Genomic DNA, 15,871 nt, shown 5'->3' on the forward strand with positions numbered 1-15,871 from the left:
CCATCAGGCTGTGGGCAGCTCGAGCAGAGAGAGAACAAGTCAAACAAAAACTGAGAGTTGGGATGAAACTGCTCGTCAGTGTTTCACTTCCCTCTCTGAGCTCTGTAGCCATGGCAACAGACAGGCATCACTGCTGGACCATGGCAACAGACGGGTTTCAGTGCTCCAGATAAAAAAGTGGAGAAAAGTCAAAGTTCAAACAGTGAATAAATTCTTAACTGGTACAAGCTGCCTCCGATAAGTCCAATTAATTAGATTGTGATCATTTCAATTAGCACAAGAAAAACATCCAAACATGTTTCAACTAATGTTTTTTAATCCAACAAAAGAGAAACAACCAAGAGAATTTAATGGACCTCAATCATGATGTACATGAGGACGAGGACTTATCTGTGGACATGATGTACATGAGGACTTATCTGTGGACATGATGTACATGAGGACGAGGACTTATCTGTGGACATGATGTACATGAGGACTTATCTGTGGACATGATGGACATGAGGACAAGCTATCATACCAGCATGCTTCAAAGCCACCACCATCATACCGCTGCCCAAGAAATCCCCAGCCTCAACACTGAATGACTACCGGCCCATAGCACTCGCCCATCATGATGAAGTGCTTTGAAAGGTTGGTCAAGGCCAACATAACATCCAGTCTCTCCTCTACACTTGACCCATTCCAGTTTGCATACCGTCCCAAACGTTCCACTGATGATGCCATAGCAACAGCACTCCACCGAAGCCTGGCTCACCTGGAAAACAAAAACAGCTCCGTGCAGATGCTGTTCATCGACCTCGGCTCCGTCTTCAACACAGTCATCCTCCAGCACCTGGTGAATAAACTCGGCGAAATAGGCGTCAGCAGCCCACTATGCAACTGGTTACTGGACTGTCTCACCGACAGACCACAGACAGTTAGAGCTGGCAACAACTCCTCGAAGACCACCATCATGAACACCGGGGTCCCCCAGTGATGTGTGCTGAGCCCTCTGTTGTTCACGCTGATGACCCATGACTGTTGTGCTAAACACACTTTGAACCATATCATCAAGTTCACAGATGACACGACAGCGGTGGTGCTCATCAACCACGATGACGACTCAGCACACAGAGAGGAGGTACAACAACTCATCAACTGGTGCGACATCAACAACCTTCAGCTCAATGTCAATAAAACTAAAGAAATGACTGTGGACACCACACACCCCACTCACCATCAATGGCAGTGCAGTGGAGTCTGTGCAAAGCACTAAGTTCCTGGGAGTGCACATCTCAGATGACCTGACATGGACCACCAACACCACATCCATAGTCAAGAAGGCCCAGCAACGCCTCCACTTCCTTCGCCGGATGAGGAGAGCTGACCTCCCCCCTTCTGCCCTCACCACTTTTTACAGGGGGGCCATTGAGAGCATTCTCACCAGCAGTCTCTCAGTCTGGTATGACAAGAAGGTCCTACAGAGGGTGGTGAGGACAATGCAGAAGATCACCAGATCACCCTGAAAGTGCTACCGCAGCACGCGCAGCAAAACCACCAGCCTCAGAATCAGCTTCTTCCCCCATCAGACACTCAACTCACTCAAGAAAATACCATGAACATTACACAAACAAAGACCAACTGACTGTCAGAATAACTTAAAATAACTCATTGTTTGCACTATTCTGTTGATATGCACAACATCTTAAATGTTTACAATTGCTGCTCTGCACTTTGCACTTTTCCATATTGCATCTTCATTATAGCACCTCGATACTATACCTGAATATTTGAATACACTCTGGCACACTGTGAATTTAATTTTATTTATTTATTTATTTTTTCTTATACAACTCATAGGTCCATTGTCTGTCTGTATATGTTGTTTCCATTGTTGTTGTTTGTTTGCACTATTTGTTGTGTGTTATATATTACTTGCACATTTGGGGTATGGGGAAATGGAATTTCAATCCTCTGTGTAACTACCTGTTGCATTGTTTGATTGACAATAAAGTTCACTGAGACTAAGACTTGTTTTTCAAACTCTATTTGCTGTTGTAAAGAATTCGTATATTAAAGTTCCTGGGACGCTGAAAGTCCTTCAGGGTTGTGGGTATCAGAGCGAGTCTTCATACCTATTCCCACTAGAAACTCTTCATCCTGAAACGTGTGTATTTGCTCCGTTCATGCAGTTCTCTGACTTTATTGTACTGATCATTTGTACAAGTTGAAACAGAGCAAACCCTCCTCTGGTCTGCAGGGAGCCTCAGGTGCTGCTCCAGCTGCAGTGGTCCTACTTTAGCTGCTCCAGATGGGACATGTTCATGTAGAGGCAGAAAATCTCCGTCTGATTCTTCAACTTGATGCTGACGATGTCCCGTCTTTCATTTCTGATCCTGAACATTTGGGGGATTTGCTGGGTTCATGTGGGCGATATCTCCCTTTATCTGACCAATCATGTCAAACTCTTGAAGATTTGTCTGGAGCTCATTTCAGAGGAGCTTCACTCAACCTCTGTGCTCACCTGGTTTATTGGACCACGGCAAAATGAAAACGTCTGTTTGACTCACAAATCCAAGGAAACATTTTTGATTCAAACACAAACATCTTTATTCTCTGAAAGGATTTCAAGCAAGAAATCATCACTACATGAAGATTGATTTGGATCAGACTCCGAGCCGTGAAGAGACTGAGACCAGGAGCAGAGCAGAACCAGCAGCAGAGTGCCAGGTCAGGACTGGGAACACTGGTCTCTCCTCAGTGTCTCTGACAGCGGAGTCTGGGAGCCCTGGGAGGCCTCGCAGGTCACAGAGCCCACCTTCCTCCACTGCTCTGCAGGGAGCCTCAGGGTGCTGCTCCAGCTGTAGTGGCCGTCCTTCTCCAGCACCCCGGGGCTCCTGCTCTCCTCCCAGCTGCCACCGCTGCTGCCGTCCACCTTCCAGGACAGTCTCCAGTCGGAGGGGAAGCCCTTGTTGGCCAGGCACATGAGCGAGGCCGTCCCCTGCTGCAGCTCCTCGCTGGAGGGGGTTAGCACCGTCAGGGTGGGACGGACATCACCTGTAGGACACAGCCATCGACTTAGAGCACAGGGAGCAGGCAGCTGTCAGTCAAACACCACACACTCTTTAGCTTTCTGCTCCAGTCGCTGTTTCACTTCCCTTTAACAAGCCTCTCATGCACATCAGCACAGAATCAGCACACACCTCAAATACATCCACGCTGGAAACGGATTCTGCTCAATTATTAAACACACAAAATCATCACAAATCTAAAACACACAAAACATGGACACAAACATCAAATGATGTGAGTTCTTCACGAGGGATTCAATCGCTGGTTCGAACAAAAGAAACTAGGATCAAAACCACGTCTGTTACAACATTAGGACATAACGTTCACTCAGTGTAGTTCATACAGGACAAGATGGTGTTTGTCCCGGGGACGTTCACCATCTTGTCCTATATTCTAAAACATGTGAACAAAGGGAAACTTGGTTCATCTTGAAACAGTCGATCTTCTAGATTAGAAAGGAATCCTAAAAAAACCCTTCCGCTGACTTTATATCTTTTCTACGGTTCAACTTAAATTTCAGCCGGACTGTGTGAAGTGAAGCTGATCTGAGTTCAGCTGCAGGATGAAGGAGGAGAAATAAAAACAGTGTAAAGAATAAAAGTGTAGAGAATGAAACAAGGGAGCTTCATCTTCTGCAGACATTTCAAAACTGAATTTACAATGTGAACTTGAATCTGAACAGAAACTTACTTCCAACATCCAGTCTGGTTCCTCCACCAAACGTGCACCACAGTGACACAGACTCACTGAGCCGTCGTACAAAAACCTCCGACTGCAGAGACTCGACTCTCTGACTCTGTTTGACGCAGCTAAAGCAGCAAAGCCTCAAGATGCAACTTCATAATGAAACGTGGGGGAAATGCTTCATCCTATAATCTTAATGTTTGTTCTTCATTACAGGGACTTTGTACAGTTTCTGCTGCTCAAACTAACTTTGTTGAGAAGGTTTGAAAAAGCTTCAATCCACGTGGAAACACAGCTTCTCTTCCTGCGCTTGATGAATATGAAGGAAATAAAAAGAGAGAGGAAATAAAAGAGTTTATAAATATTTGACTTACTTCCAACATCCAGTCTGGTTCCTCCACCAAACGTGCACCACAGTGACACAGACTCACTGAGCCGTCGTACAAAAACCTCCGAGGACACGACTCTCTGACTCTGAAACAAACAAAGTCACCAGAAGGACTGTTTGTGAGATTTGTCTGAGAAGAACAAAAATCAATCAACAGGAAGAAGAACGAAGAAAAGAAATGTTGGAAACTTTGTCTGTAGATTTTCAAGAAAACCAAGCTGTTGTAAAAATACATTCAAAGAGGAGAAGTGGTCCTGAAACATGAAATCAAAACTACATGATGATGAGTGTTAACACCTCCTGATCAATACTCTGATCAAATCATTGATTTATTGATGAACAGCATCATCACAGCATTTCCATAGAGAGTCACTTTGCATCAGCAGCTCCATGCTCCAGTGCTCTGGGAGAGTTTATAGTCCAGAGAGGTGAAGACTGGATGACTGACAGCTGTCCCTCATGACCACAGAAATCCTGCTCATCAGAAACATGAGCTTTACCTCCGTCCTCGTCTGGACTCTCCTCTGCTGCTGCTTCACAGGTAAAGTCCAGAGCATCAGACTCCTCTGTCCACATCGCTACCTCTGAAATGAAGCTGACAAAACCACCGCGCTGCTTCTTGTTTCTGTCTCTGTGTCCTCAGAGTCCAGAGGACAAGTCACAGTGTCTCAGCCTGGAGCAGTGACATCGACTGTGGGAAGCTCCGTCACCATCTCATGTAGAACCAGTCAGGCTGTTTATAGCTCAAACTATTTATCCTGGTACCAGCAGAGAGATGGAGAAACTCCTAAACTGCTTATTTACTATACTTCCTCTCGAGCATCAGGGATTCCAGGACGTTTTTCAGGCAGTGGAGGAAACTCTGACTTCACTCTGACCATCAGTGGAGTCCAGGCTGAAGATGCTGCAGTTTACTATTGTCAGAGTCAGCACTATCTCAACAGTCAGGCTCTGTTCACACAGTGAAAAACCATCGTACAAAAACCTCATGAACAGAAACTGAATCTACTGCTGCAGCTGGAAGCTACTGCAGAGACACACACACACACACACACACACACACACACACACACACACACACACACTGTTGTCATCATGAAACACACTAACGATTGTTCAGAGTTTCACATCATGAAATCCTCTTTTTTGCAGACGACATCTTACTTTATAGAACAAATCCTCTCAATAACCAGATCCTCTTCTCTGATCCACTCAATCAATCAATCAATCAATCAAATGTATTGATATAGCACGGTATCACAACAAGCAGTTGTCTCAGGGTGCTGCACAAAAGTCCAAGATCTTAAAAAAGACAAAATCCAACTTGTTCCACACCGAGCAAGCATGAGCAACAGCGGGGAGGAAAAACTCCCAGGGTGAAGAAACATCCGGCAGAACCGGGCTCGGTGTGGACGGCCTCTGCCAGGACCGGTTGGGGTGAGGGGAACAAAAAGAAGAGGGGGGGTGGAGTCACAATCTCAGGTCATGGGCTCGAATCCAGCCCGGGAATCTCCACGTGGACGTTGGCGTGGTCTTCCAAAGGCGCGTTGGCCCCCCTGGGCACTCCTGCCTCCCTCATGGTCCAACATGTGCAGCAGGTGGACCCATGGCCCCAAAGGTGAGAGGTCCTCAGGTGAGAGTGCTGGTGGTTGCATGACCCTCCATGTTGGCAACCTCCACTAGGTCCATCCCTCATCAGGACCCGAGCCAGGATGGGCTCCAGAGAGCCGCACAGCATGGACCAAGGAGGGGAGGAGAAGACCCAAGGAATTAGAGATATGTAATAAGATACAACAAAATAAACCAGGCAGAGAGAGAAGAAGAGAGAAGGTGCTGGTGCCTGATGGGTAATCCCCCAGCAGTGTAGGCCTATAGCAGCATAGCTATGGATGACTATGCTTCAGGGTTGAGCTAAAAGCTTTATCAGAAAGGAAGGTTTTAAGTCTAGCCTTAAATGTAGAGACTGTGTCTGCCTCCCTCACTGAGAGTGGGAGCTGGTTCCACAGGAGAGGAGCTTGGTGACTAAAAGTTCTACCACCCATTCTACTCTCAGTAACTCTAGGCACTACAAGGAGTCCAGAGGTCAGGGAGCGAAGTGGTCTGTGGGGCAGTCAGGGGTTAAGAGCTCTTTAATGTAGGATGGGGCCTGATTGTTCAGGGCCTTGTAGGTCAGTAGGAGGATTCTGAAATCTATCCTCTGTTGAACAGGGAGCCAGTGAAGTGAAGCTGAGACAGGAGTAATGTGATCCCGTCTTCTGGTTCTTGTCAGTGCTCATGCAGCAGCGTTCTGCACTAGCTGAAGGGTTCTTGAGGATCTGCTGGGACACCCTGATAACAGGGAGTTGCAGTAGTCTAGTCTAGACGTAATAAAGTCATGAATCAGTTTTTCAGAATCCTGTTTTGACAGGATTTGTCTGATTCTCTTGATATTACGCAGGTGAAAGAAAGCTGTTCTGGAGGTTTGACTAATGTGTTGGTTAAATGACAGATCTTCATCAATGATAACTCCTAGGTTCTTCACAGTGGGTTCAGAACCAGGCGGATTTCATCTAGGTTCACCGACTGGTTAGACAGAGTTTCTCTGAGATGCCTAGGACCCAGGATTATGACCTCACTTTTGTCTGTGTTTAGCTCACACTCACTCCTCTGTTATATGAACAGGAACATTTCATTCAGAGTTTACGTTTCAGCACATGATGATCTTCATTATCACAGAATAATACTTGTTATAATTCTAGGAGCTTTATTTGTACAGCACTAAACAAGGTTACAAAGTGTATATCCTCTGACTGAGATCAAGACTCAAACATTTATTTGATATAAACACATGTTCTCTGAGCCGTAGTAAGATGGAGCCATGCAGATATAGATCTACATGTAGATATAGATACGGTTCTATAGATCTAGATATCTAGAATTCATCTATAGAACAAGATGTGGCAGACCTCCCCTCATGCAGCTCCTCCCTGCAGGGGGCAGCACCATCAGGCTGTGGGCAGCTCGAGCAGAGAGAGAACAAGTCAAACAAAAACTGAGAGTTGGGATGAAACTGCTCGTCAGTGTTTCACTTCCCTCTCTGAGCTCTGTAGCCATGGCAACAGACAGGCATCACTGCTGGACCACGGCAACAGACGGGTTTCAGTGCTCCAGATAAAAAAGTGGAGAAAAGTCAAAGTTCAAACAGTGAATAAATTCTTAACTGGTACAAGCTGCCTCCGATAAGTCCAATTAATTAGATTGTGTTCATTTCAATTAGCACAAGAAAAACATCCAAACATGTTTCAACAAATGTTTTTTAATCCAACAAAAGAGAAACAACCAAGAGAATTTAATGGACCTCAGTCATGATGTACATGAGGACGAGGACTTATCTGTGGACATGATGGACATGAGGACTTATCTGTGGACATGATGTACATGAGGACTTATCTGTGGACATGATGTAACATCACAGCATTTCCATAGAGAGTCACTTTGCATCAGCAGCTCCATGCTCCAGTGCTCTGGGAGAGTTTATAGTCCAGAGAGGTGAAGACTGGATGACTGACAGCTGTCCCTCATGACCACAGAAATCCTGCTCATCAGAAACATGAGCTTTACCTCCGTCCTCGTCTGGACTCTCCTCTGCTGCTGCTTCACAGGTAAAGTCCAGAGCATCAGACTCCTCTGTCCACATTGCTACCTCTGAAATGAAGCTGACAAAACCACCGCGCTGCTTCTTGTTTCTGTCTCTGTGTCCTCAGAGTCCAGAGGACAAGTCACAGTGTCTCAGCCTGGAGCAGTGACATCGACTGTGGGAAGCTCCGTCACCATCTCATGTAGAACCAGTCAGGATGTTTATTTCGATAGCTCAGCCAGCTCATACAGGTTAGCCTGGTACCAGCAGAGAGATGGAGAAACTACTAAACAGCTTATTTACTATACTTCCACTCGAGCATCAGGGATTCCAGAACGTTTTTCAGGCAGTGGAAGAAACTCTGACTTCACTCTGACCATCAGTGGAGTCCAGGCTGAAGATGCTGCAGTTTACTATTGTCAGAGTTTTCACTATCCCAACAGTCAGTATCTGTTCACACAGTGAAAAACCATCGTACAAAAACCTCATGAACAGAAACTGAATCTACTGCTGCAGCTGGAAGCTACTGCAGAGAGACACACACACACACACACACACACACACACACACACTGTTGTCATCATGAAACACACTAACGATTGTTCAGAGTTTCACATCATGAAATCCTCTTTTTTGCAGACGACATCTTACTTTATAGAACAAATCCTCTCAATAACCAGATCCTCTTCTCTGATCCACTCACTCCTCTGTTATATGAACAGGAACATTTCATTCAGAGTTTACGTTTCAGCACATGATGATCTTCATTATAACAGAATAATACTTGTTATAATTCTAGGAGCTTTATTTGTACAGCACTAAACAAGGTTACAAAGTGTATATCCTCTGACTGAGATCAAGACTCAAACATATATTTGATATAAACACATGTTCTCTGAGCCGTAGTAAGATGGAGCCATGCAGATATAGATCTACATGTAGATATAGATACGGTTCTATAGATCTAGATATCTAGAATTCATCTATAGAACAAGATGTGGCAGACCTCCCCTCATGCAGCTCCTCCCTGCAGGGGGCAGCACCATCAGGCTGTGGGCAGCTCGAGCAGAGAGAGAACAAGTCAAACAAAAACTGAGAGTTGGGATGAAACTGCTCGTCACTGTTTCACTTCCCTCTCTGAGCTCTGTAGCCATGGCAACAGACAGGCATCACTGCTGGACCACGGCAACAGACGGGTTTCAGTGCTCCAGATAAAAAAGTGGAGAAAAGTCAAAGTTCAAACAGTGAATAAATTCTTAACTGGTACAAGCTGCCTCCGATAAGTCCAATTAATTAGATTGTGTTCATTTCAATTAGCACAAGAAAAACATCCAAACATGTTTCAACAAATGTTTTTTATTCCAACAAAAGAGAAACAACCAAGAGAATTTAATGGACCTCAATCATGATGTACATGAGGACGAGGACTTATCTGTGGACATGATGGACATGAGGACTTATCTGTGGACATGATGTACATGAGGACTTATCTGTGGACATGATGTAACATCACAGCATTTCCATAGAGAGTCACTTTGCATCAGCAGCTCCATGCTCCAGTGCTCTGGGAGAGTTTATAGTCCAGAGAGGTGAAGACTGGATGACTGACAGCTGTCCCTCATGACCACAGAAATCCTGCTCATCAGAAACATGAGCTTTACCTCCGTCCTCGTCTGGACTCTCCTCTGCTGCTGCTTCACAGGTAAAGTCCAGAGCATCAGACTCCTCTGTCCACATCGCTACCTCTGAAATGAAGCTGACAAAACCACCGCGCTGCTTCTTGTTTCTGTCTCTGTGTCCTCAGAGTCCAGAGGACAAGTCACAGTGTCTCAGCCTGGAGCAGTGACATCGACTGTGGGAAGCTCCGTCACCATCTCATGTAGAACCAGTCAGGCTGTTCATGGCTCAAACTATTTAGCCTGGTACCAGCAGAGAGATGGAGAAACTCCTAAACTGCTTATTTATGAAGCTTCAACTCGAGAATCAGGGATTCCAGAACGTTTTTCAGGCAGTGGAAGAAACTCTGACTTCACTCTGACCATCAGTGGAGTCCAGGCTGAAGATGCTGCAGTTTACTATTGTCAGAGTTTTCACTATCTCAACAGTAAGAATCTGTTCACACAGTGAAAAACCATCGTACAAAAACCTCATGAACAGAAACTGAATCTACTGCTGCAGCTGGAAGCTACTGCAGAGACACACACACACACACACACACACACACACACACACACACACACACACACACACACTGTTGTCATCATGAAACACACTAACGATTGTTCAGAGTTTCACATCATGAAATCCTCTTTTTTGCAGACGACATCTTACTTTATAGAACAAATCCTCTCAATAACCAGATCCTCTTCTCTGATCCACTCAATCAATCAATCAATCAAATGTATTGATATAGCACGGTATCACAACAAGCAGTTGTCTCAGGGTCCTGCACAAAAGTCCAAGATCTTAAAAAAGACAAAATCCAACTTGTTCCACATCGAGCAAGCATGAGCAACAGCGGGGAGGAAAAACTCCCCGGGTGAAGAAACATCCGGCAGAACCGGGCTCGGTGTGGACGGCCTCTGCCAGGACCGGTTGGGGTGAGGGGAACAAAAAGAAGAGGGGGGAGGGAGTCACAATCTCAGGTCATGGGCTTGAATCCAGCCCGGGAATCTCCACGTGGACGTTGGCGTGGTCTTCCAAAGGCGCGTTGGCCCCCCTGGGCACTCCTGCCTCCCTCATGGTCCAACATGTGCAGCAGGTGGACCCATGGCCCCAAAGGTGAGAGGTCCTCAGGTGAGAGTGCTGGTGGTTGCATGACCCTCCATGTTGGCAACCTCCACTAGGTCCATCCCTCATCAGGACCCGAGCCAGGATGGGCTCCAGAGAGCCGCACAGCATGGACCAAGGAGGGGAGGAGAAGACCCAAGGAGTTAGAGATATGTAATAAGATACAACAAAATAAACCAGGCAGAGAGAGAAGAAGAGAGAAGGTGCTGGTGCCTGATGGGTAATCCCCCAGCAGTGTAGGCCTATAGCAGCATAGCTATGGATGACTATGCTTCAGGGTTGAGCTAAAAGCTTTATCAGAAAGGAAGGTTTTAAGTCTAGCCTTAAATGTAGAGACTGTGTCTGCCTCCCTCACTGAGAGTGGGAGCTGGTTCCACAGGAGAGGAGCTTGGTGACTAAAAGTTCTACCACCCATTCTACTCTCAGTAACTCTAGGCACTACAAGGAGTCCAGAGGTTAGGGAGCGAAGTGGTCTGTGGGGCAGTCAGGGGTTAAGAGCTCTTTAATGTAGGATGGGGCCTGATTGTTCAGGGCCTTGTAGGTCAGTAGGAGGATTCTGAAATCTATCCTCTGTTGAACAGGGAGCCAGTGAAGTGAAGCTGAGACAGGAGTAATGTGATCCCGTCTTCTGGTTCTTGTCAGTGCTCATGCAGCAGCGTTCTGCACTAGCTGAAGGGTTCTTAAGGATCTGCTGGGACACCCTGATAACAGGGAGTTGCAGTAGTCTAGTCTAGACGTAATAAAGCCATGAATCAGTTTTTCAGAATCCTGTTTTGACAGGATTTGTCTGATTCTCTTGATATTACGCAGGTGAAAGAAAGCTGTTCTGGAGGTTTGACTAATGTGTTGGTTAAATGACAGATCTTCATCAATGATAACTCCTAGGTTCTTCACAGTGGGTTCAGAACCAGGCGGATGTCATCTAGGTTCACCGACTGGTTAGACAGAGTTTCTCTGAGATGCCTAGGACCCAGGATTATGACCTCACTTTTGTCTGTGTTTAGCTCACACTCACTCCTCTGTTATATGAACAGGAACATTTCATTCAGAGTTTACGTTTCAGCACATGATGATCTTCATTATCACAGAATAATACTTGTTATAATTCTAGGAGCTTTATTTGTACAGCACTAAACAAGGTTACAAAGTGTGTATCCTCTGACTGAGATCAAGACTCAAACATATATTTGATATAAACACATGTTCTCTGAGCCGTAGTAAGATGGAGCCATGCAGATACAGATCTACATGTAGATATAGATACGGTTCTATAGATCTAGATATCTAGAATTCATCTATAGAACAAGATGTGGCAGACCTCCCCTCATGCAGCTCCTCCCTGCAGGGGGCAGCACCATCAGGCTGTGGGCAGCTCGAGCAGAGAGAGAACAAGTCAAACAAAAACTGAGAGTTGGGATGAAACTGCTCGTCAGTGTTTCACTTCCCTCTCTGAGCTCTGTAGCCATGGCAACAGACAGGCATCACTGCTGGACCATGGCAACAGACGGGTTTCAGTGCTCCAGATAAAAAAGTGGAGAAAAGTCAAAGTTCAAACAGTGAATAAATTCTTAACTGGTACAAGCTGCCTCCGATAAGTCCAATTAATTAGATTGTGTTCATTTCAATTAGCACAAGAAAAACATCCAAACATGTTTCAACTAATGTTTTTTAATCCAACAAAAGAGAAACAACCAAGAGAATTTAATGGACCTCAATCATGATGTACATGAGGACGAGGACTTATCTGTGGACATGTTGTACATGAGGACTTATCTGTGGACATGATGTACATGAGGACTTATCTGTGGACATGATGTACATGAGGACGAGGACTTATCTGTGGACATGATGTAACATCACAGCATTTCCATAGAGAGTCACTTTGCATCAGCAGCTCCATGCTCCAGTGCTCTGGGAGAGTTTATAGTCCAGAGAGGTGAAGACTGGATGACTGACAGCTGTCCCTCATGACCACAGAAATCCTGCTCATCAGAAACATGAGCTTTACCTCCGTCCTCGTCTGGACTCTCCTCTGCTGCTGCTTCACAGGTAAAGTCCAGAGCATCAGACTCCTCTGTCCACATCGCTACCTCTGAAATGAAGCTGACAAAACCACCGCGCTGCTTCTTGTTTCTGTCTCTGTGTCCTCAGAGTCCAGAGGACAAGTCACAGTGTCTCAGCCTGGAGCAGTGACATCGACTGTGGGAAGCTCCGTCACCATCTCATGTAGAACCAGTCAGGATGTTTATTTCGATAGCTCAGCCAGCTCATACAGGTTAGCCTGGTACCAGCAGAGAGATGGAGAAACTACTAAACAGCTTATTTACTATACTTCCACTCGAGCATCAGGGATTCCAGAACGTTTTTCAGGCAGTGGAAGAAACTCTGACTTCACTCTGACCATCAGTGGAGTCCAGGCTGAAGATGCTGCAGTTTACTATTGTCAGAGTTTTCACTATCCCAACAGTAAGCATCTGTTCACACAGTGAAAAACCATCGTACAAAAACCTCATGAACAGAAACTGAATCTACTGCTGCAGCTGGAAGCTACTGCAGAGACACACACACACACACACACACACACACACACACACACACACACACACACACACTGTTGTCATCATGAAACACACTAACGATTGTTCAGAGTTTCACATCATGAAATCCTCTTTTTTGCAGACGACATCTTACTTTATAGAACAAATCCTCTCAATAACCAGATCCTCTTCTCTGATCCACTCACTCCTCTGTGATATGAACAGGAACATTTCATTCAGAGTTTACGTTTCAGCACATGATGATCTTCATTATAACAGAATAATACTTGTTATAATTCTAGGAGCTTTATTTGTACAGCACTAAACAAGGTTACAAAGTGTATATCCTCTGACTGAGATCAAGACTCAAACATATGTTTGATATAAACACATGTTCTCTGAGCCGTAGTAAGATGGAGCCATGCAGATATAGATCTACATGTAGATATAGATACGGTTCTATAGATCTAGATATCTAGAATTCATCTATAGAACAAGATGTGGCAGACCTCCCCTCATGCAGCTCCTCCCTGCAGGGGGCAGCACCATCAGGCTGTGGGCAGCTCGAGCAGAGAGAGAACAAGTCAAACAAAAACTGAGAGTTGGGATGAAACTGCTCGTCAGTGTTTCACTTCCCTCTCTGAGCTCTGTAGCCATGGCAACAGACAGGCATCACTGCTGGACCATGGCAACAGACGGGTTTCAGTGCTCCAGATAAAAAAGTGGAGAAAAGTCAAAGTTCAAACAGTGAATAAATTCTTAACTGGTACAAGCTGCCTCCGATAAGTCCAATTAATTAGATTGTGTTCATTTCAATTAGCACAAGAAAAACATCCAAACATGTTTCAACTAATGTTTTTTAATCCAACAAAAGAGAAACAACCAAGAGAATTTAATGGACCTCAATCATGATGTACATGAGGACGAGGACTTATCTGTGGACATGATGTACATGAGGACTTATCTGTGGACATGATGTACATGAGGACTTATCTGTGGACATGATGTACATGAGGACGAGGACTTATCTGTGGACATGATGTACATGAGGACGTGGACTTATCTGTGGACATGATGTAACATCACAGCATTTCCATAGAGAGTCACTTTGCATCAGCAGCTCCATGCTCCAGTGCTCTGGGAGAGTTTATAGTCCAGAGAGGTGAAGACTGGATGACTGACAGCTGTCCCTCATGACCACAGAAATCCTGCTCATCAGAAACATGAGCTTTACCTCCGTCCTCGTCTGGACTCTCCTCTGCTGCTGCTTCACAGGTAAAGTCCAGAGCATCAGACTCCTCTGTCCACATCGCTACCTCTGAAATGAAGCTGACAAAACCACCGCGCTGCTTCTTGTTTCTGTCTCTGTGTCCTCAGAGTCCAGAGGACAAGTCACAGTGTCTCAGCCTGGAGCAGTGACATCGACTGTGGGCAGCTCCGTCACCATCTCATGTAGAACCAGTCAGGATGTTTATAGCTCAAACTATTTATCCTGGTACCAGCAGAGAGATGGAGAAACTCCTAAACTGCTTATTTACGATGCTTCAACTCGAGCATCAGGGATTCCAGGACGTTTTTCAGGCAGTGGAAGAAACTCTGACTTCACTCTGACCATCAGTGGAGTCCAGGCTGAAGATGCTGCAGTTTACTATTGTCAGAGTCAGCACTATCTCAACAGTCAGTATCTGTTCACACAGTGAAAAACCATCGTACAAAAACCTCATGAACAGAAACTGAATCTACTGCTGCAGCTGGAAGCTACTGCAGAGACACACACACACACACACACACACACACACACACACACACACACACACACACACTGTTGTCATCATGAAACACACTAACGATTGTTCAGAGTTTCACATCATGAAATCCTCTTTTTTGCAGACGACATCTTACTTTATAGAACAAATCCTCTCAATAACCAGATCCTCTTCTCTGATCCACTCACTCCTCTGTTATATGAACAGGAACATTTCATTCAGAGTTTACGTTTCAGCACATGATGATCTTCATTATCACAGAATAATACTTGTTATAATTCTAGGAGCTTTATTTGTACAGCACTCAACAAGGTTACAAAGTGTATATCCTCTGACTGAGATCAAGACTCAAACATATATTTGATATAAACACATGTTCTCTGAGCCGTAGTAAGATGGAGCCATGCAGATATGAGGACGTGGATTTATCTGTGGACATGATGTTTCAAAATAAAAACAAAGTTGATCCAGCAACTTATATTTTTACACAGAAATATTTTTGAACTTTTTCATTATTATATTTAACACATGTCTTGATGACCATGTCTTGAGGTGTGAGTCTGTACATGTCATTAGGAAAATAAAGTTCTCATCCTATCAGGTGTCACTGACGATTCGAATGCAGGTGGAGAAAGTGAAAAGTGTAACTGAGGTAGTTTCACTCTGAACATATTCACGTTTTCACTGCGGCTGAGCGTCAGGGTCAAACTCTTGGTTATTGTTGACATCTTCTGGATGAACAGTGTCACTGCAGATGTTTCCGCTCCGAGGAGAACAGCAGCAGCACAGCGACGTCACCACATCTTTTAATATTTGGGTACTTCAGAAATCAGAAATCAGAAATCTTTATTGCCATTGTAACATTGTGACATTGTACAACGAACTCTAGGTGCCGTCTTTACAGTGCAGGTAAAAAAGTGAAAAGAAATATATGAAAGGTCAGTAATACAAAAGTAAAAAATATAAATACACTATGCTTTAAAGAAAGGGATGAGAAAAACCTAAACTGACAGCAATCATACAGTCGTGCAGTCAT

The 15,871-nt window shown here is 44.8% G+C and overlaps 2 long non-coding RNA genes and 1 gene segment (V, D, J or C); 2 read left to right on the forward strand and 1 right to left on the reverse strand.

Moving 5' to 3' along the window:
* Positions 1–2,567: 2,567 nt before the first annotated feature.
* LOC109647798 (Ig kappa-b4 chain C region-like) lies at positions 2,568–7,427 on the reverse strand. The segment is given in 3 exon segments: positions 2,568–3,039; positions 4,113–4,212; positions 4,360–7,427. Coding segments are annotated over 3 exon segments (456 nt in total).
* Positions 7,428–7,635: 208 nt separating this feature from the next.
* Positions 7,636–12,281, forward strand: LOC138405897 (uncharacterized). Its single transcript, XR_011239559.1, has 3 exons — positions 7,636–7,767; positions 7,870–9,444; positions 9,547–12,281. It is a non-coding gene; the product is annotated as an uncharacterized lncRNA (long non-coding RNA).
* A 743-nt stretch (positions 12,282–13,024) lies between these two features.
* On the forward strand, positions 13,025–15,329 carry LOC138405898 (uncharacterized). The gene is made up of 2 exons (XR_011239560.1): positions 13,025–14,344; positions 14,447–15,329. It is a non-coding gene; the product is annotated as an uncharacterized lncRNA (long non-coding RNA).
* The last annotated feature ends 542 nt before the right edge of the window (positions 15,330–15,871 follow it).

Source organism: Paralichthys olivaceus, chromosome 20 (assembly GCF_024713975.1).
Source record: "Paralichthys olivaceus isolate ysfri-2021 chromosome 20, ASM2471397v2, whole genome shotgun sequence".
Lineage (NCBI taxonomy): Eukaryota > Metazoa > Chordata > Actinopteri > Pleuronectiformes > Paralichthyidae > Paralichthys > Paralichthys olivaceus.